Source organism: Arachis ipaensis, chromosome B2, assembly GCF_059453495.1.
Source record: "Arachis ipaensis isolate K30076 ecotype BB chromosome B2, ASM5945349v1, whole genome shotgun sequence".
NCBI lineage: Eukaryota > Viridiplantae > Streptophyta > Magnoliopsida > Fabales > Fabaceae > Arachis > Arachis ipaensis.
In genome coordinates this window covers 81,343,440-81,366,109 of record NC_142437.1, presented here as the reverse complement: position 1 = coordinate 81,366,109, position 22,670 = coordinate 81,343,440, and the positions used below count along the sequence as shown (strand labels likewise).

The following is a 22,670-nucleotide window of genomic DNA, read 5'->3' as shown; positions in this document are numbered from 1 at the left end:
GAAATTCAAAGAAGAGGTTGGGAAGTTCTAACAAATCCCATCCAACAAGTCGGCATCTTAATGGTTCAAGAGTTCTATGCCAATGCATGGATCACCAAGAACCATGATCAAAGTAAGAACCTGGATCCAAAGAACTATGTTACAATGGTTCGGGAGAAATACTTAGATTTTAGTCCGGAGAATGTGAGGTTGGCGTTCAACTTGCCATACATGGAAGAGAACGCACGCCCCTACACAAGGAGAGTCAACTTTGATCAAAGGTTGGACCAAGTCCTTATGGACATATGTGTAGAAGGAGCTCAATGGAAGATTGACTCCAAAGGCAAGCCGGTTCAACTAAGAAGATTGGACCTCAAGCCTATAGCTAGAGGATGGTTGGAGTTTATTCAATGCTCAATCATTCCCACTAGCAACCGGTCTGAAGTTACTATAGACCGGGCCATCATGATCCATAGCATCATGATTGGAGAAGAGGTGGAAGTTCATGAGATTATACCTCAAGAACTCTACAAGGTGGCTGACAAGTCTTCCACTATGGCAAGGTTAGCCTTTCCTCACCTCATTTGCCACCTATGCAATTCAGCTGGGATTGACATAGAGGGAGATATCCTCATTAAAGAGGACAAGCCCATCACTAAGAAGAAGATGGAGCAAGCAAGAGAGCCCAGTCATGGAGCTCAAGAGGCGCAAGAATCTCATTTCCATGAGATCCCTGAGATGCCTCAAATGCACTTTCCTCCACAAAACTATTGGGAGCAAATCAACACCTCCCTAGAAGAATTGAGTTCCAATATGGGACAACTAAGGGTGGAACATCAAGAGCACTCCATCATTCTCCATGAAATAAGAGAAGATCAAAAAGCAATGAGGGAGGAGCAACAAAGACAAGGAAGAGACATAGAAGAGCTCAAGGACATCATTGGTTCCTCAAGAAGAAAACGCCACCATCACTAAGGTGGATTCATTCCTTGTTCTTATTTCTTCTGTTTTTCGTTTTCTATGTTGTGTGCTTATCCATGTTTGTGTCTTCATTACATGATCATTAGTAGTTAGTAACTTTGTCTTAAAGTTATAAATGTCCTATGAATCCATCACCTCTCTTAAATGAAAAATGTTTTAATTCAAAAGAACAAGAAGTACATGAGTTTCGAATTTATCCTTGAACTTAGTTTAATTATATTGATGTGGTGACAATGCTTCTTGTTTTCTGAATGTATGCTTGAACAGTGCGTATGTCTTTTGAAGTTGCTGTTTAAGAATGTTGGCTCTTGAAAGAATGATGACTAGAAGACATGTTATTTGATAATCTGAAAAATCATAAAAATGATTCTTGAAGCAAGAAAAAGCAGCAAAGAACAAAGCTTGCAAAAAAAAAAAAAAGGGCGAAAAAAATAGAAAAAAAAATAGAAAGAAAAAGAAAAAGCAAGCAGAAAAAGCCAATAACCCTTAAAACCAAAAGGCAAGGGCAAATAAAAAGGATCCCAAGGCTTTGAGCATCAGTGGATAGGAGGGCCTAAAGGAATAAAATCCTGGTCTAAGCGGCTAAACCAAGCTGTCCCTAACCATGTGCTTGTGGCGTGTAGGTGTCAAGTGAAAACTTGAGACTGAGCGGTTAAAGTCAAGGTCCAAAGCAAAAACAAAGAGTGTGCTTAAGAACCCTGGACACCTCTAATTGGGGACTTTAGCAAAGCTAAGTCACAATCTGAAAAGGTTCACCCAATTATGTGTCTGTGGCATTTATGTATCCGGTGGTAATACTGGAAAACAAAGTGCTTAGGGCCACGGCCAAGACTCATAAAGAAGCTGTGTTCAAGAATCATCATACTGAACTAGGAGAGTCAATAACACTATTCGGAATCTGAAGTTCCTATAGATGCCAATCATTCTAAACCTCAATGGATAAAGTGAGATGCCAAAACTATTCAAGAGGCAAAAAGCTATAAGTCCCGCTCATTTGATTGAAGCTATGTTTCATTGATAGTTTGGAATTTATAGTATATTCTCTTCTTTTTATCCTATTTGATTTTCAGTTGCTTGGGGACAAGCAACAATTTAAGTTTGGTGTTGTGATGAGCGGATAATTTATACGCTTTTTGGCATTATTTTTAGTATGTTTTTAGTAGGATCTAGTTACTTTTAGGGATGTTTTCATTAGTTTTTATGTTAAATTCACATTTCTGGAATTTACTATGAGTTTGTGTGTTTTTCTGTGATTTCAGGTATTTTCTGGCTGAAATTGAGGGACTTGAGCAGAAATCAGATTCAGAGGTTGAAGAAGGACTGCTGATGCTGTTGGATTCTGACCTCCCTGCACTCAAAGTGGATTTTCTGGAGCTACAGAACTCGAAATGGCGCGCTTCCAATTGCGTTGGAAAGTAGACATCCAGGGCTTTCCAGCAATATATAATAGTCCATACTTTGGCCAAGAATTGACGACTTAAACTGGCGTTCAACGCCAGCCTTCTGCCCAAATCTGGCGTCCAGCGCCAGAAAAGGATCCAAAACCAGAGTTGAACGCCCAAACTGGCACAGAAACTGGCGTTCAACTCCACAAATGGCCTCTGCACGTGCAACACTCAGGCTCAGTCCAAACACACACCAAGTGGGCCCAGGAAGTGGATTTATGCATCAATTACTTACTCATGTAAACCCTAGTGACTAGTTTATTATAAATAGGACCTTTTACTATTGTATTAGGCGTCTTTTTGACCATCTTTTGATCATCTTAGGATCTTAGAATCATCTTTGAACGCATTGTTCTTAGATCAAGGGGGCTGGCCATCTTGGCCATGCCTGGACCTTCACTTATGTATTTTCAACGGTAGAGTTTCTACACTCCATAGATTAAGGTGTGGAGCTCTGCTGTTCCTCAAAGATTAATACAAAGTACTACTGTTTTCTATTCAATTCTTCTTATTTCGCTTCTAAGATATCCATTCGCACCCAAGAACGTGATGAAGATGATGATTATGTGTGACGCTCATCATCCTTCTCCCTTATGAACACGTGCCTGACAAACACTTCTGTTCTACATGAATTAAACTAGAATGAGTATCTCTTAGATCTCCTAACCAGAATCTTCGTGGCGTAAGCTAGAATGATGGCGGCATTCAAGAGAATCCGGAAGGTCTAAACCTTGTCCGTGGTATTCTGAGTAGGATTCAATGATTGAATGACTGTGACGAGCTTCAAACTCGCGATTGTTGGGCGTTAGTGACAGACGCAAAAGGAGGGTGAATCCTATTCCAGCATGATCGAGAACCGACAGATGAATAGCCGTGCCGTGACAGGGTGCGTGAGCATATTATTCACTGAGAGGAGGGGATGTAGCCACTGACAACGGTGATGCCCTTGCATAAAGCCAGCCATGGAAAGGAGTAAGACTGATTGGATGAAGATAGCAGGAAAGCAGAGGTTCAGAGGAACGAAAAGCATCTCCATTCGCTTATCTGAAATTCCTACCAATGATTTACATAAGTATCTCTATCCCTATTTTATTATATAATATTCGAAAACACCATTATCACTTTATATCTGCCTGACTGAGATTTACAAGGTGACCATAGCTTGCTTCATACCAACAATCTCCGTGGGATTCGACCCTTACTCACGTAAGGTATTACTTGGACGACCCAGTGCACTTGCTGGTTAGTTGTATCGAAGTTGTGACAATTATGAATTAAGATCAAAGCACCAAGCTTTGGAGCCATTACCAGGGATTGTTCGAGCCTGGACATCACAATTTCGTGCAGCAATATGCAATCAAACATGCAAATGCAACAATGAACAAACAAATAAAGTAATATATTGGTGTTGAGAAGAAAATAACTAACCCATGGAGATCGGTATCGACCTCCCCACACTTAAAGATTGCACCGTCCTCAGTGCATGCTGAGATGTGCAAGTGGATGGGTGGCTCCAACTGACACTTTTCTCCAAGGATTGTGCAGATTGACTTGTCTGTTGCCCCATGTAAACGTTTTCTGTTTCCCTTCCTCGGTGGCCAGCCTGAAAGAAGAGGAAAAGAAGAAAAAGTAACCCAGAAATAAAGATAAGAAAATAAATAAAGTCTGAGTGGGTTAATGCCAAATAATGAGGTCTCAATTACATGGTAGCTACAACATACAAGTGAGAAAATAATAGAAGCACATGGCATACCAGTGGTGCAAAATTTGCAACAAAGGAGAGGGGTGTGGGTAATGAAAGACAATATAAGTGCATATCAATGCAAATAGAATGCAAGTATCATAAAAGAATAGCATTGACTTATGAATAATAATACCCAATCAGAATAAAACAAGTCATGAAGCACCAGAATAATTCAAGAAAAGATGTAACAGTTGAATAAGAAAATTTAACACCAATGGAAGAATAATGAATTTAGAAAAGAAAATAAAAATATGCACAAAATTAAAATACAATGAATGAGAGTATGCAAATAAATTAAGTAAAATATAATGAAAGTGAAGAAGGATGAGAAGTTAAAAAGATGAAGAAAAAGAAAGTAAGAAAGAAGAAAGAAAGAAGGAGAAAGGAGAAAAGAAGGAAGAATGATAATAGAAAGATAATTAGGATTAGGGAAGAAAAGATAAGAATTCTGGCGCAGATCTAGTTAAACTGTGCGTCGCATACGACGCGGATGCGTGGGTCACGCGATCGCGTGGTGTGTGATAATTTTCAGGTGACGCGGATGCGTGGGTCACGCGATCGCGTGGCATGATTTGTGCTATTAGCGCGAGTGCAGCCTCGCGTACGCGCAACTCTCTGTTTTAAACGCATTCTGCCAAAAATTTGGGTGACGTGTTCGCGTGGGTGACGCGATCGCGTGAATGGCCATATTTTGAAAAACGACGCGGACGCGTGGGGCACGCGCTCACGTGATAGGGCTTGTGCTTCCAGCATCATTCCAGCCCAGCTCCATCAAAACTCTCTGCCATATACCCATTTACGTCGATTTTGCAGGGTCACGCATTCGCGTGGGTGACGCGGACGCGTGGCGAGGCTATTTCGCAAACAACGCGATCGCGTGGGCATATTTGTGCCTAAGGCACGCCTCCAGCCACACTCTCGCATGACTTTCTGTTCAATTTTATTTTCTTCCCAATGCACCTATGATGCGGACGCGTCAGCGACGCTTACGCATCACGTGCAATTTTTTTAATGCAGAATGCAAAATGTAGAATGCAGATGAATATGTAGGAATTATGAATGAACACTAATAAAAATAAAATAAAATAAAAATAAGCAATAAATAAATTAAAATAAAACTAAGACTGAAAAAGAACGATCATACCATGGTGGGTTGTCTCCCACCTAGCACTTTTAGTTAAAGTCCTTAAGTTGGACATTTGATGAGCTTCCTGTTATGGTGGCTTGTGCTTGAACTCATCCAGGAATCTCCACCAATGTTTGCAATTTCAATATCCTCCGGGATCCCAAACTAGGCACATAAAGCCTTCAAGCAAATTAAAGCAGATGACTAGGCCCCAAGAGTGTTGATTGCTGGAATGAATTCCGGGGTCCCAGACTTTGCTTTTACACCCGTTTTCTTGTTGATCATTAGTATTCCAACCGGGTGGCAGGCAATCTGGATTCTCACTGTAATACCCAAACAACTTCATAGACCCATTCAATTGAGAATTATACCAACCTTTGTACTTCAATTTGGAGCATGCAACCATATTGAACCTTGCATGACAATTCCTATTACTAACCATCTTCCGCTTGCTCATATAGCCACAAAGAGCTCTAAGTTGTCCATCCGTCTCAAGCAAAGCATATTCAAATGGGCTAATTAAGTTTAGAGATGAAAGATTTACCCACTTGAATGAAGGAATGGATGGTGATGGCTTTGGGGGAGAGGTCTCTAACAACTTTGGCAAGGTGATTTCCAGCTCCATTCCCTTGAGCTCTTCCTTGACAACTTCCAACTCCTTGCAAGCTTCTTCAATTTCAACCTCTTCCTCTTGGTAGCTTTCTTCCAATTCGATCTCTTCTTCATTGTTTACCAAGGGCATGGGAGGTTGTGCTTCTTCTTCTTTAATCTCCATGTCAAGTCCAATAGGAGAGGATTCAAATGTAGATAAGAATTTATCAAAGACTGAATCCATCTCTTGATCATCCCCTTCAAAGTCTTCAATCATGATATGCCTTGGAGGTTGTACACCCTCCTCAACATCAAATTCAAACTCCTTAAAAGGGGCTCTATGACTGGGCTTTCCCATGGACGTTTCGTATCTCCTAAGTCTTCGACCGCTTCTTCCTCTTTGATAATTCCGGCTTCCTCCACTTGTTCTAGTACAAAGTCATGCTCCTTACTGTCCACCGGAGTTTCTAGTGTCTCCTTCATGCTACGTTCTTCATTAGATTCTCCACATGAAGCCATGGGAGTTCCTTGAGTGCCTGAACGTCGAGAAGGTAATCGATTTATTGCTTGCTCCAGTTGATGAAGGGTTGCATGAAATTGATCTACTGTTTCCTTAAGGCGAGCCTGTGATTCTTGGGTTGATGGATATGGACATGGTGCATATGGAGGTGGTGGTTCTTGGGAGTAATTGGGTTGAAATTGGGGTGGATAAAGGTTAGGGTCATATGGAGGTGAATGGTTGTAGGTGGCTTGTGAGTATGGTGGTTCAAAGTTATGTTGAAGAGGTGGTTCATTGGCATATGATGGAGCTTGCTGGTAACTACAAGGGGTCCACCATATCTATCATCTTGGTACGTACCTCGGAATGGCTCTTGACCATAGTAAATTGGTGGAGGTGGTTTGTCACGGAGGGGTCCACCATAACTATTGTCTTGGCATGCATTGTAAGATGGTCGTTATCCATGGTACCTTGGAAGGTGTTGTTGCCGAAAGGGTTGATCAGATCCTCGTGGCTCCTTCCATCTTTGATTCTTCCAACCTTGATGCATGTTCTCATTATAGCTTCCATTCCTTACAACAACATTGGAACCAAACTCAAAGCGATGGGGTGAGAACTCATAGTAACTAATAAAAATTAAAAACAAAAATAAAAATAAAAATAAATAAACAAGCAAAATAAAATATTTATAGTAACCAATAATAAGGCATACGTTTGCAATTCCCTGACAACGGCGCCATTTTGATGAATAGAAGATTGATGGTTTAGAATTCACAATAAATTCTCGATGCAAGTATAGTTTCTAAACCAAGCAATAATCCTTTTCATACAAAAACTTGTTTGTCACTTAAGCAACAAAACCCAATAAAATTTATAACCGAAGTATTTAAACCTCGGGTCATCTTCTCAAGGAATTGCAGGGAAGTATGATTTATTATTGGTTATAGAAAAAGTATATTTTGTTTTGGATTTTTAAAATAAGGAACAAGTAATTTAAATGACAAGAAAAATAAATTAATAATTAGAAAATCTATTGGTAAGGTATGAGAACTGGAAATCCCGTCCTAGTTATCCTTATCAGGTGTGATGAGAATTGGATTTTGCTCCCACTTAGTTAACCCTTACTAAATAAAGGAAAGTCAAGTGGACCAATCAACTTGATTCCTCAAGTCCTAGTCAACTCCTATGGAAAGACTAGCTTTAGAGGGATCCAAGTCAATCAGCAGTTTCCAACTCTTAATCAACTGCTGAGTTTGATAATTCAGGTGTCACCAATTACTCAACCAAAGCCAAAAGGGAAGAAAATCTACTTGAATGAAAATCATTTGGATTAATTAGAAGCATCAATAACATAAATTAAAGAAAGCAATCATAAGTTTGAAATACCTCAAATCATATTAAATAAAGAAATCAACTCTAACATGGAGTTCATAAGTCAAATTGAAAAGATAAATAACAATTAAAGTAATAGAATAAAAAAAATAGAAAATAAATTAAAGGAACATTGAACTTGGAATGAAGAGAAGTAGCCTAATCATAATAGAAATTCGAAATCCTAATCCTAATCCTAAATCCTAAGAGAGAGGAGAGAGCCTCTCTCTCTAAAAACTACATCTAAAACATAAAATTATGTATTATGGAGTTGTATGAATTGTTGAATGAATGGATGGGTTCCCCCAGTTTATAGTTTCTAATCTGTGTTTTCGGCCAAAAACTGGGTCAAAAACAGCCCAAAAATTGCCCTACGTACAGGTCGCTGCAAAGTCACGCGGAAGCGTCGTCCACGCGTTAGCGTGGATTGCGTTTTTGCCAGGTCACGCGTCCGCGTGATCCAAGCGTGCGCGTCGCTTGTCTTCAGGGCAGCTATAAATATTATATATCGTTGCGAAGCCCCGGATGTTAGCTTTCCAACGCAACTGGAACCGCGTCATTTGGACCTCTGTAGCTCAAGTTATGACCGTTTTAATGCGAAGAGGTCAGGCAGGACAACTTTAGCAATTCCTTTAGCTTCTTGTATTCCTTCCAGTTTTGCATGCTTCCTTTCCATCCTCCAAGTCATTCCTGCCCTGTAATCTCTGAAATCACTTAACACACATATCAAGGCATCTAATGGTAATAAGAGAGGATTAATATTAGCAAATGTAAGGTCAAAGAAGCATGTTTTCAATCATAGCACAAGATTAGGAAGGAAAATATAAAACCATGCATTTTGTATGGATAAGTGTATGAAAGATTGATAAAATTCACTCAATTGAGCACAAGATAAACCGTAAAATAGTGGTTTATCAACATATATATAGTTAGATAGTATAGTTACATACATATAGGTAGATTGCATATAGTTAGTTACATTGAATAATTGTTGATTCCCCTTCTTATCTTCCTTTGGTATATAGCATGAGGACATGCTATTGTTTAAGTATGGAGATGTAATGAATCCACATTTCATGGTATTTATTTGCTTTAATTAAGTGGATTTCATTGACTTTTCTTGCATTTACCCATTGAAATAGCATAGTTTCATGATGTCTTCCTAATTTGTGTTTGAAAGTGAAAACATGCTCTTTAGGCTTTTTTATTGCTAAATTTTATTCACTTTGATCCCATTTGGTGCCTTGATGTATTTGTCAATTGATTTCAGGTTTTCAAGGAAAGTTTAGGTTGAAGAAGTGAAGAAAGAGCATCCGAAAGAGGAAAAATCATGAAGAAAATGGAGTTTGGAAGCTTCTGCAAAGATGCGTACGCACAGTGATGCGTGCGTACGCACAACGGTGACTTCGGGCAAGGATGCGTACGCACCAAATGTCGTGCGTACGCATAATAGAAAGTTTGCACAACCATGCGTACACACAGTAGGTCGTGCGTACGCACGCGTGCATGCACGTGAGGTCATTAATTGCAAATCGCAGGGGGGCGAATTCTGGGCCTCCAAAACCCAGTCCAACTCATTTCTGAAGCTATTTCAAGCCAAATTGAAGAGGAATGAAGGGGGGAGCACTTAGGTTTAGGTTTTTACATGTTTTTGTTAATTTTCTAGAGAGAGAAGCTCCCCCTTCTCTCTAGAATTAGAGTTTTTAGCTTTATTCTCTCTTTAATTCTTGTTTTATTGTAGTTTCATTTACATTTTCATGTTTTATTGCCTTTAATCTCTTAGTTTCCTTTGTTAATTTTACTTTCATGCTACTTTTAGTTTATGAACACTTGTCAATTTTAATTTCATTTAATGAAATTTTGAGATTTTGTCCCTCTTTAATGCTTATTTGAGTTGTTATTATCATTTTATTGCAATTGGTAGTTATAGAATTTATTTTTATTGCAATTTATGATATTTTCCTTTTTATGCATGCTAGGTGTTTGATAAAATGTCTCTTCTAATTTTTGTATAGTTGTTCACACTCTTGGCTTGGAATTGGATAATTAGGTAACTTTGAGTCATAGATATCCATTCAATATTGTGATTAGGATTGTTAGTTGGTTTGATTTCCACTAACGCTAGTCTTTTACTAAGTTAATTAGTGAGTTTATTAGGACTTGTGGATTGAGATCAATTATGCCCCCTTTTGACTTATTTTCGATGTTAGGATAGACTAATTGGGATTAATTCTTAGTAATTATCATGTTTGTGGTCTATGATTATGATAGGAATCCTTAATTCCCAATCCTTGCTAAGAGTTCCTCCTTTTTGCCACTTGAATTCCATTTTTGATTTACTTGATTTGAGCTTTAATTCCCTTGCATGTGTATTTACTTCCTTGCATTTTAATTTCTTTCTCCTTGCAATCACAACCCCCAATCCCTTATAGCCAACAATTGAACACTTTATTGCAATTTTTAGGGAGAACGACCCGGGAGTTTAAATACTCTTGGTTATTTGATTTGAATTATGATAATTCTTTGATTTAAACTTTGATTGAGAGTTAATTGTTGGTATAGACTATGCTTGCAACGAGATTCTCTATTTTTGTGAAATTCTAGATCAACATAAATTCTCACTATAAGCGCACGATTCCAAGTTAAGGCAAGATTACTGGCGGATAAATCCGACGATAATGTATTGTGCGTGACCAAAACGCAGCGTTACATTAATTGAGCTTTGCCTGTAATTACGACGATAATGATCACGCTAATTTTTCTCTTTTTTTTTCTCCAATTATTACCATCGAAATTACCGGCGAAAAACCGAATCCAACAATATTCAGTATTTTTCTTGTAGTGAGGGGTGAACGTGGATTGGATCGGATATAGCCAAAATCTCGATCCGATCCACGCTAAAATTATCGGATCAGATCTAATTGCGGTTTTTAAGCTTGGATCCGATCCGCACATTTGCAGATCGATTGGATCGGATGTCGGATATATCTGCAAAATATAAAAATTTTTAAAATTTTATTTTTATTAAAAATATCAATAAAATCTCTTTTTTCTACTCTTTTAAACATATTTACTCTTAAAATATTATTAAACATACTTTTTTAAATAATAAATATAAAATAATACAACATATATGACAATTATTAGTTGAAATAAAACATAAAAATAATATTTACTTATTTATTTTTCGAATCCGCGGATATGCGAATACATACCTAAAATCTACAATCCGATTTCATTTATGTGCAGATTGGATCAATATCCACAATTTTTGAATTGGATCGATAAACACCGCAGATATGTGAATCGAATCTGATCCATGAACATCCTGTCAATAATACAAATTTGGATATTACTCAATTACTTTTGTAGAATTTTGGGGTATTTCCTTTTGGAATTTTCATTACTTTCCAACGAGGATATAGTAACGTTCAAATAGAAACAGATTCTAGTAATAGTCTTAGATATTTGCTAGTGTTGTTCAGTTACATCCCTCTCATGCAGCTTGTCCAATTATAGATCCAAACTTGAATATAGCAGATTCCTTATTTAGTTGTTTATGATGGATTTACTTCCCAGTATGATTCATTTCATTCAATTTTGTTGACATTACATATTAGGGAGGGTGAATTTTATGATAGTAAAAAGAAAGATTCTTCTACATGTGTATGTTTGTATTGTTAAAAGAGTAGTATGATAAGTGTTTGGAAAGAGAGTAATTAAAGAGACGGATCATACTCCTTTAAAGTTGTATTCTCATTTTAGAGAAAAAAGTACATCATTAATCACCATTAGATTAAGTTAATGGAGCTCACAGATAATAACTATTACAAATTCAAAGGTGATTAAAGCATCACTTTACCACTTTACTAACATTGTTACTTTAGAGGATCTTTTTTCTAAAGAGACAATATTTGACATGTTATAAGTAAAATATAGTGTATTTTGTCTTATATAACATGTAAATGATGTATTGATTAAATAGGCTAATTATATTTATGTTAATTAATTATTAAAGATAATATTAGACCTTGTATGATTTTTTTATTTTTGGACTTTTTGAATGTACGCTCTCTCTCTCCAAATATATTAACTTTACACACAAAAATTTATTAATATTTATTTATTTTAATATATTCCTTTTTTTTTATGACTTAGATATATTCAGTTTCACAAATATAAAAATGTATTTACATATTTTAACCAACAAAAAAAAATATATAACTTTACATATTTACATACATTTAAATTAACAGTAATATTTATATATAATTAATTTAAATATTATATCAATATATCTGTCAATATTACTCTGGGCACATATAGATATTAATAAAAAAAATATTATTCAAACACCACATATTCTTGACATCTTATAAAAATAGTTTGTTATTAATTATTTATATATTTAAATTTTTTTAATTAATAAAACAAAAAAAATTATATTTAATTATTTAAAAAATATTGATGTCAAAATAGCATTTGTAATACTGCCATTTTTATGGTGCAGAAAGAGAGAATATATATTTTGGGAGAGTTGATTTTTTTTAAGAATGAAAATTATAATAAAAATTTTTGCTTTTTGTTATAAAGGGAAATTAAAAATAAATTTAATTTTAATGTAGTGTTAGACTATTAGTATAAAATAATTTTATATTTACATCTAATGACGTAACACTACATTAACAAAAATAATTACTTTTTATAAACAGTGTGAATTGTCATCCAAAAGACCAAATATAATTACACGACTATGTAAAACACATTTTACACTGTCAATACATCAAAATTAAACTCACTAAAAATATGTGCACCCAAAATTTGTATAACACCAAACATATAGGAAAACATGGTAGACACCAAGAAAAATATAAGAAAACAGAGTTATTTTTCGTTATTATGTAGACGATATTTTATTATTTTATTTGCATTAAAATATCTATTTACAGTTATTTATAAAAAATAATTAAAAAAAATTCAAATACTAAAAAAAAAAATCTTTTAATAATTAATATTTCAAAAAAATTGTCTAAAAAATTAAATTCTTCAAGTTATTATTGGAATATTTTAGATGCAACCTATTATTTATAATTAACTTATTAATTTTTTACATTGAATAAACTATGTTATTGAGTGAATATTTAATATTTATTATTTTATTAAAGGAAAAAAGTATGTCTGAACAGATTTAACAAAATTATATAATTAGTTTTTTTTAGGGCATAAAACTGTGTTGAAGAAAGATGATAATTTTTCTAATATATATTATACATTCATTAATTTAATTTAAAATAAATATTAATAAATTTTGTGTGTAAAAATTAATTTTTCAGATGATATTTATTATGTAAATAAAAATAATTAATTGAATTTTATTTTTCAAGTAACATGAGTTGGAAGAAAAATTATTAACTTAGATGAAAAATTAATGAAAAAAAATTCAATTAATTATTTTTCTTCCAACTCATGTTACTTGAAAAAGAAAATTCAATTAATTATTTTTATTTACATAATAAATATCATCTGAAAAATTAATTTTTACACACAAAAATTTATCAATATTTATTTTAAATTAAATTAATGAATGTATATTTTATATTAGAAAAATTATCATCTATCTTCAACATACTTTTATGCCCTCAAAGAAAAACTAATCATATAATTTTGTTAAATCTGTTCAGATGACATACTTTTTTTGTTTAATAAAATAATAAATATTAAATATTCACTCAATAACATAGTTTATTCATTGTAAAAAATTAATAATTTAATTATAAATAATAGATTGCATCTAAAATATTCCAATAATAACTTGAAGTATTTAATTTTTTTTAGATAATTTTTTTTGAAATATTAATTATTAAAAGATTTTTTTTAGTATTTAAAATTTTTTTTTAATTATTTTTATAAACAACTGTAAATAGATATTTTAATGCAAATAAAATAACAAGATATCGTCGACATAATGTCGAAAATAACTATATTTTCTTATATTTTTGTTTTTGTGTCTACCATGTTTTCTTATATGTCTGGTGTTATGAGTCACAAAAAAAAATGTCTGGTGTTATACAAATTTTGGGTGCACATATTTTTAGTGAGTTTAATTTTGATGTATTGACAGTGTAAAATATATTTTACACAGTCGTGTAATTATATTTAGTCTTTTGGATGACAATAAACACTGTGTATAAAAAGTAATTATTTTTGTTAATGTAGTGTTACGTCATTAGATATAAATATAAAATTATTTTATACTAACACTATATTAAAATTAAATTTATTTTTAATTTTTCTTTATAACAAAAAGCAAAATTTCTTATTACAATTTTCATTCTGAAAAAAAATTAACTCTCCCAAAATATATATTCTCTCTTTTTGCACCATAAAAATGGCAATATTACAAATGCTATTTTGACATCAATATTTTTTAAACAATTAAATATAATTTTTTTTGTTTTATTAATTAAAAAATTTAAATATATAAATAGTTAATAACAAACTATTTTTATAAGATGTCAAGAATATGTGGTGTTTGAATAATATTTTTTATAAATATCTATATGTATCTAGAGTAATATTGACAGATATATTGATATAATATTTAAATTAAATATATAAAAATATTAAATTAACGTATGTAAATACGTAAAGTTATATATTTTTTTGTTGGTTAAAATATGTAAATACATTTTTATATTTGTGAAACTGAATATATCTAAGTCATCAAAAAAGAAAAAAGGTATATATTAAAATAAATAAATATTAATAAATTTTTGTGTGTAATAGTGTATGTTCCCGTACTCTGTACGAATAATACATAAAATTATATAAAGTTTTTTTATTAAAATTTAAATAAAAAATATATATAGTAATAAGCTAAATAAGTCCTCAGCGAGTAAGCCCTCGAAGATAGGAACAAATATGTCTTTTGCAGTGCATTGAATTGTATCCCCCTGAATGCATTAATTTTATAGAGTCATAGATAAATGAGGTTTATTGTTCAGTCATTACCAAAATAAATCTCAAATGCAAAGAGAAATTTTTACCTCTTCATCAAGGACAACCATCTCAATAGGTGCCTTCATCCCATATTTTACAAATTGAGAAACGGTCCAAAATCTAATGACACGTACTTTGAGCTTCCACACCTTATGCGCTGGACCAGCATTGATACACTTGATGAGATCATACCTAAAAATCAAGGACCTCATATTTAGTGAAAGATAAAAAAAAAATTATTGTGAAACAATCCACATGGCACATAAACTCACCTAGCTGACATTGCTACCTGCCACTATAAAATTACTCAAATATTATGAATTTCAGTATAGATAAAGAGTAAGTGTGGTGATCACCTATGTTATACTTATAAAGAGTCACAGCACTGTTCAACTCCAGTATTGGTAAGGATTGCAAGAATCTTTACGTTTCTATCAAAATTCAACTAAAAAAAAGGAAAAATTTTTGGACTATTCAGGATTAAGGAATCTGAATCATATCAATAAAATAATTATCAAAATTAGGATAGAAATTAATGGCCAACATTTATTGTGTTCCATTTACATCGCAAACTGGAGTTTAATTCTGAAAAATCAAAATAAGAAGCAATATATGCTGAAGAGGAAATCACCATATTTACATACACTAATTAGGTACTGTAAATCACAAGAAGTTTCGAAAAGGCATGAAATTATTTTATTTTTATATGTTGTCAAATCATTCTATATCATAGATATTGACATTTCAAGAGGTACAGAATAAAGGGGGTATGAGAATTAAATTTGATATATAGCACCAATTTTTTGTTTCTTAATCTGATATAATTTCCAAAAGGTTTGTTAAGAGTACCTTCAATATGACCAAAGATTGTGTTGAGAGCATAGTATCATATTTTCTATAATTTAAAATTTGAGGCATTGATTTTTATTGACTCCAAAAAAAATATTGCAACATAAGACAAATAAAAAAAATATAAGATTTAGACAAAATAAAAAAAATTACGTGAAAAAACGTATTAAAATTAAGATCAATTATATGAAAAAATTAATTATATATGGGTCACATGCAATTTGGGATTAGGATTTTAAATTACATATATTAATGAATTAGTTTAGAGACTTACCATGATTACAACCAAGGTTCTGAGAACAGGGAAAGGATCCAACGAAGGATCTATTGGGAAGCTGCTGTTAGGACTGGGCATGTTTGTGTGCAAGTGTTCCAAGTGATTTTTTTTTTTTGTAATCTAAAACACAAAACACAAAACACACAACCTTGAGCTGAATAATCAAATAATCATCTACAAATTTTACAAAAACACAAAGCAGCAGTAGTACAACGGAGCCAGAACCCAAAAATCAAATAATCATTCAACGATTTCAACAAAACATAAAACCCTATAATCATTCAATAATTTGTTGATTTCAGAACAGAGATTCAGAGAATAAAATGAAAATCGAAGAACAGGTGCACACCAAAGCCACTGACCTTCGAGACAATGACACTGAGACGACAGCGACAAGACGACCGCAAGCAGGAAGAATCCGATGGAGGATGGGCGCCAAGTGAGGAAGAAGACATCGAACAGGGGATTTGACTTGGAAAACACCGACAGTACAAAGAGAGACTCCTCGAACAGCCACGGACGGCGGCAACCGATCACTCCGTTCGGCGGCGGTGGAGTCTAGCTAGGGTTTTTCCTTTTTGTTTTCTTTGAATGAAGGAATGAATGAAAGTAACAAAAGAGAAGAGGGAGACCAGCAAGCAGTAACACGTTATTCCTTTCCCCCCTCGAAACGACGTCGCATTAGGCAAACCGGCTGAATACCGGTCCGATCCAAACCGGCCGTTGAGCTTTCATTTTTTTTTTAAGGCAAAACGGCACAATTAGTTAGATTATAAATTAATGTATTATAAATTAATGTTAATTCATATGTAGTATATAAGCAAATTTAATTAGAATAAATAACAATTTATTTATTTTATTTTAGACTTTATAAATGAAAAGACTAATTCACTAATATAACGAATTATAATTAGTGTAGTATAATTAGTTAAGTAATATAAATTATAATAAATTATATGAATTATATTAATATTTAAATATATAATCAAATCAAATCAAATCAATTAAATCGGAAACACTCTCCAAAGCATACCACGTCAGCTTCATCATTAAGTGCAGACATATTTTTATATAATAGAATAGAAGTTAATATTTTTGGAGAGAGAGAGAGAGCGTACATTCAAAAAGTTCAAAAATAAAAAAATTATACAAGGTCCAATATTATTTTTAATAATTAATTAACATAAATATAATTAGCCTATTTAATCAATACATTATTTACATGTTACATAAGATAAAATACACTACATTTTACTTGCAACATATCAAATCTTGTCTCTTTAATTACTCTCCTTCTAAACACTTGTCACACTACCTTTTTAACAACACAAACATACACATGTAAAAGAATCTTTCTTTTTACATTATTGAATTCACCATTAGGGAGATGTCTTTCTCTATCTCAGTGTTTGTTTGTGTAAATTAGTTTTTCTAGGCTTTCGCCTTGTTGCAAATAAAAAATGGTTAAGAAAAAAATTTTTGCAAAATATTTTAAAATACGATAAAAATAATAAAATATATTTTTTTTGTAAATAATAAATAATTTTATATCTGTAAAGATATATGTCTATTTAAAATAAATTTATTTAACCTAAAATTTAAAATAAAAATATTTAATTATATCTACAAAAAATTACATCGAAATTAGATCGCTAAAATTCTTTTTAAAAATATATATTTAACAACAAATTATTTTTATTGTATTTTAAAATTTTTTTAGATAAATTTAATAATTTGAGAATAGTTATCATGGTTTATTATATTTTTTAAGAAAAATATTATAGAGCTATTAGAATTTATTATTTTAGTTATTATTTAATGATAAATTTAATTTGTTTAGTCTAATTTTTTAGTCTATTAATCTAACAACATACTTTATTTTATATTTTTAAATATTAATAATTGATGATAAAAAATAATAAATTTTAATGACGCTCTAATATTTTTTATTTTTAATTAGAAAAAAGGTCAAAAATCATTCAAGATCAAGGTAGTACTAACATTAATATAGTACTATAGATAAGTTTGGATAGGTCTATAATTTTTTTTTTTTTTACTTTTAATTTATAAAAAATTATAGTATTAATATTTTGTGTAATTTTTATAATTTTTTAAAAAATTATTTAAATGTTTATAAAAAAGTTAAAAAAAATTAATTTTTTATAATAAGAAGATTTTTTTATTACTTTTTTAAATAAGTATTTTTAATTTTAATATAAATATTAATTGTTTAAAAAAATTTAATTAAGTTGTTTATTTTATCATGTTAGCATCTGCCTAGTCCTTTACTATTCGTCAATCGTCACTTCAATTTAAGAATTTGCGAGGGGCGTTCAGTTCTGGGCGGGCAGTGCTATATAATTGGGTGGTGGAGGCTGCGCTGGAAACTTAAGAATGGGGGAGTCCGCTAAACTAAGCAACCTCGACGAGATACTAAAGCCTTTTCATCAGAGAGCTTCTGAAGCAGAGGTTAGAATCACTTTCACCCAAAACCCCTTGCTCTTTCACTCTAATTAAAGCTTACTTTGATTCTCGGTACTTGCTATAATACATAGATCTATTCGTTCAAATTCATGCGTTTTAGCAATGTGTGCTTTGTTCTCTTTTCAGTTTTCAAAATTAATTAGGCAAAACGTGAATGTAGTAAGTTAGAATTATCTTCATCGCAGGCTAGAACTTGCGTAGTTCAATCGAGACATCCAAGTAATAAAGTTGATTCTTTGACTAACACGTATTCTAATGGAGTTTGTTAAATGATAGTTGACACTTTGCCACACTACATTCGCAATTTTAGTCCGTTGAGTTCTTATTCAAATTAACCTTGTATGTATTTATTTATCCAGATACTGGTTCATTCTTCGTGTTTACAGCTGTTCCTTACTTCCATCTCATTTGGCTTTCTTCTTTTGTTATTAATTGTTGGAGTTGCAATTCAGTTAAGTATATGGTCTAGACAACCTTTATAAGCAACAAACATTATATATATATATATATATATATATATTTTTTTTTCATTTATCACGATATCCTCAAAGGGCAAGGAATAATTTGCCGCGGATCTTAGGTCTACTTAAGGGTCTGTCTGGCCACTGGGTTGCTTGCATACACAAGGTAGCATTCGAACCCTCCAAACTTTCTTAAGCGGACGAGTGAATTGATCATTTCACTAACCCAAATCAGTTCAAACATTACATTATTGATCTAGCTTTTGGTGTAGAATTATCTTAAGAATACTATTAAAGCATATAGTGTAATCGATGCTTGGGCTACTCTACTCGCAGGTGTTCAGTTACAATTTTGATTGAGATAAGCCAGATTATGTGCAACTGAACTTCGTTTGAGTGTAAAGTAGACTGTATTACTTTGTATCAGCTCTGAACCGGTCCATGTAATATTATGAAAAGGATCGCTGCCAGAAAGTCTCTTTCATTTGCTTCCGCCAATTTGCTTATGTCTTGTGCAGAAATGGGATTAAGTTTTCGCTATACTCTCTAACATAGAATTATGGTACTGCCAACTGCATGAAACTTTGGCACTTTACTTTGTGGTTTGGTTTGGCACTCTTATAAGGGAAAAAGAATATTTTGAAATTAAATGTCATCGTTGGAACTGGCAGAAAGTTGTCTATGAACATCGAGCAACATTGAGAAGTAGTATCATTGTTTTAAAAATAAAAAAGCTTTAATTCCTTATGAGTTATGTCCTTGTGTTTGTCTTTCATCTGTGCCAATCCAAAAATATGAAACTTATTCATAGTGGACTTTATACATGAGAAATTACTGAAGGATTTTTACAACTCTAATACCACTTATTCAAATTGTAGGCTCGCTTACAAAGACTTGAAGCTTCCTTAAATGCTAGAAAAGGTAGGTACTAAGGTATTTGGCACTAAGAATAATATTTCTAGATTCAAGTCTTTCAGAGGTTATGGGCCTAAATTAGGAATAATATGGAACTTGCTCAGATGCTGGAAATGAGGAACACTTGAAAACGATAAATGATCTTCAGTCAAAGCTAGAAGTTTCAAATGCAGAACTAATTTCAGAAAAGGAGAAGGTTATACTCGTTTTGGCTTATGTATGTATATATATATATATATATATATATATATATATATATATATATATATATATATATATTTGTGAGGGGTTAAGCTTCCTTTCATTTTACCAATGATTTGAATTGCAGGCCCAGAAGCTTGCTGCAGAAAATGAAAAACTTCAATACCGCATAATTCATCTTCTACGAGCACTGAAGGATAATGATCAGAAGTTAGAACAAGTAAGTCTTACTGATATTCTTTGCTTTTATAACTTTTATTTTATGGATTTATCATTAGAACCTTGTATGGAAAGTATGCACTGTTGTAATCGGAGTCTCCGAAATATTGTTTTGCAATTTTGTGGGGCATTCATTGATTTGGATGAACTGATGTATTTACAAATTATGAGTCAATTTTTTCTGTTGATTTCATTTTTGGAGAATATGTAGTTCGACATATTTTACTTTTATTTAGATGTTTTACATGCAAATTAAGAATTCTATCTGTTTATGAAAAAAAAAAAACAAAAGCATGGCAAATGAAAGGGTCTTCATAAAATTAGTATGAAATAAAGCTAGCTTTACCCACGGGAAAAAATATTATAATAAAAAAATAGTAATGAAAAAAAAAGTAAATAAAACAAATAGCTAAATGGTGTTGAATGGTTCATATAAGCAGTAGTTTTTTGGCAATACCTTTTCATTATAATATATAAATTTGAAATATTATAAGATATAGCATTGACATTTTAGAAAAATGTATCTGTGGATTAATATCAAGGTGGTTGGTCTAATAAAATGGATGTGGTGTTGAATGGTTTTGTATGCATAAGATAGGTATATAAATTTAAGCCAAAAGGTTACTAAGTAATGCTTCTGCTTGCATTAATGGTTACTGTGATGGCCTTCCCTGTTTCTGTTTACTTCATTTGAGGTCTTCCAATGATTATTTAAGATCATTTAATGAACGTGGGCTGAACATTCGAACTTGTTTTTTGCTCTGTTATATGTGAATGAAATTTGAGTTATACTGTTAGTATTGAATGCGGCTCACGGAACATGGCTAAACCGGCTATTGTCATTTCCTGATCTCAGGTTTCAGCACGAGAACAATTGGAAAGCTTAAAATTGCAGGGTTCTTGAAATTTATTGGCCAACATAAGTTTATTTTATTTTATTTTATCATTGGAAAGCCAAACAATTTATTGAAGTTTATCATTATCATTAAGTATTGCATATTCTACATCTGTTTGGCTTACTGGTTTTATAACTATAGCTTTCAGATCTTTGTCTTCCTGTTACAGCTTAATGAACTAAAATTTCTTAGAATTAGAGCTATATAAGATGGACATAGAAAATCTAGTCAGGATTGAACAATCTCTTTTCTTTTTCTTACAATTTCTTTCACCGTATTTCTATATCTTTTCTTTGTCTTCCTTTAATCATTTTGTTTCTTTACTCAACCAAGTGCCAAAATTGATGAATTTTGTTTGACGGCTTTTGTTTGTGATGCACCAAGAAGAAGTGTAGTGCACCTCATATTTCTTGATCTCTTTCCTCCAATCTCTTCGTCCTCACTTGTGTCCTAATCCAACCCTCATGATTTAAGCTGCTGAGTTCCTCATCTGTAGGATGCCTTGACATTTTAAATTTTAATTGGGGTCACCTCTTTCGTGAGTGTGCCTCCCTAAAGTGTATTTGCCTCGCCACATGCTCATGTCCCCCAACTCTTTTGAGTTTAGATTTTGGCTTTGATATAGAAATATAGAGATAAGAGACAGACATATTTTCTGGCTCAAGTTTTAGAAACTACAAAAAAAAAAAAAAAATGCATGAATTTTCTGTTCCTGAGATAGGAAAATTTTGTATTTATGTAATCTACTACTATATTTTTGTCAGAAAAGACATTATTCAAATGCCGCTTAAAAGATAGTTATAACATTGGAGCCGCTTCTTATTGACCTATTCTTTGCTCCCACCATCATGAGGGCAAATGGAGCACCTCAACCTCTACTATCCTTGATGACCGGGGAAGTCATGTTATAATATATTCCCGCATGCAAGGCCTTAGTCTAGTAGTTATGATCTTTGCCTTGCAATAAGTGTACTCGGGTTTGAAATTTGGTTGAGACTAATTTTGGATGGAAATTGGAAAACTCTTAGTGTTGGGTGTGTGAGTGTGTAAGCATGTAATGTGAGTGAGTGCTGTGATATTATAATGCTTAGAGTTGAGAGTTATCCAACCTCTGAACAAAAAAAAAAAAAAAAAAAAAAGAAGCGTTATCCAACCTACCTTTACGACAGGTAAAAAAAAAAAAAAAAACTTATAACGTATTCCCTACATAGTACATCAAATCAATAGAGAACATTCATGGGAACAAACATGTGTTGTTATATTTGTCCACACATGTTGGATTGTTGGTCTCCTCCTATTCCTTGTGTCACAAGAAGAACATTGGAGGCACTTAACATTGTCTGATTTTTAGGCCCTACACACGCCTGGTGCAATGGCAGTAGGTCATCTCCAACGTATCTTGATGATTGAAGCGTCTGGTGGTACCTCTATTTGTTTACTGTTTGGAGGTGTTTCGCAACTAAAGAGAGTTCTGATTACAAGTTCCTTTCTCACTATATCTAGTCTAGGGTTAGGTCTTCCATCCTCTCCCACTTTGTGATGCCATCTCTCATTACATTTATTTCTTCATTTGTAGTAGTTCTTTCAAAATCATAGTTCAGTCTTCTAGTAGCATGATTCTCATCTCTATAAT

General features: G+C 32.7%; 1 protein-coding gene across 1 annotated transcript; it reads left to right on the top strand.

Moving 5' to 3' along the window:
• Positions 1 to 18,167: 18,167 nt before the first annotated feature.
• Positions 18,168 to 21,318, top strand: LOC107625423 (threonine-tRNA ligase 2). The gene is made up of 5 exons (XM_016328051.3): positions 18,168 to 18,330; positions 19,685 to 19,727; positions 19,826 to 19,917; positions 20,050 to 20,142; positions 20,998 to 21,318. Exons 1-5 carry the CDS (start codon positions 18,256 to 18,258, stop codon positions 21,043 to 21,045), a joined length of 351 nt encoding a protein of 116 aa, XP_016183537.1. The 5' UTR covers positions 18,168 to 18,255; the 3' UTR covers positions 21,046 to 21,318.
• Positions 21,319 to 22,670: the final 1,352 nt, after the last annotated feature.

Coding starts and splice junctions, on each gene's coding strand:
- LOC107625423 (XM_016328051.3), top strand. CDS start 18,256: ATGGGGGAGTCCGCTAAACTAAGCAACCTCGACGAGATACTAAAGCCT. Junction 18,331..19,684: donor AGAGAGCTTCTGAAGCAGAG/GTTAGAATCACT, acceptor TTCAAATTGTAG/GCTCGCTTACAAAGACTTGA. Junction 19,918..20,049: donor TAATTTCAGAAAAGGAGAAG/GTTATACTCGTT, acceptor TTTGAATTGCAG/GCCCAGAAGCTTGCTGCAGA.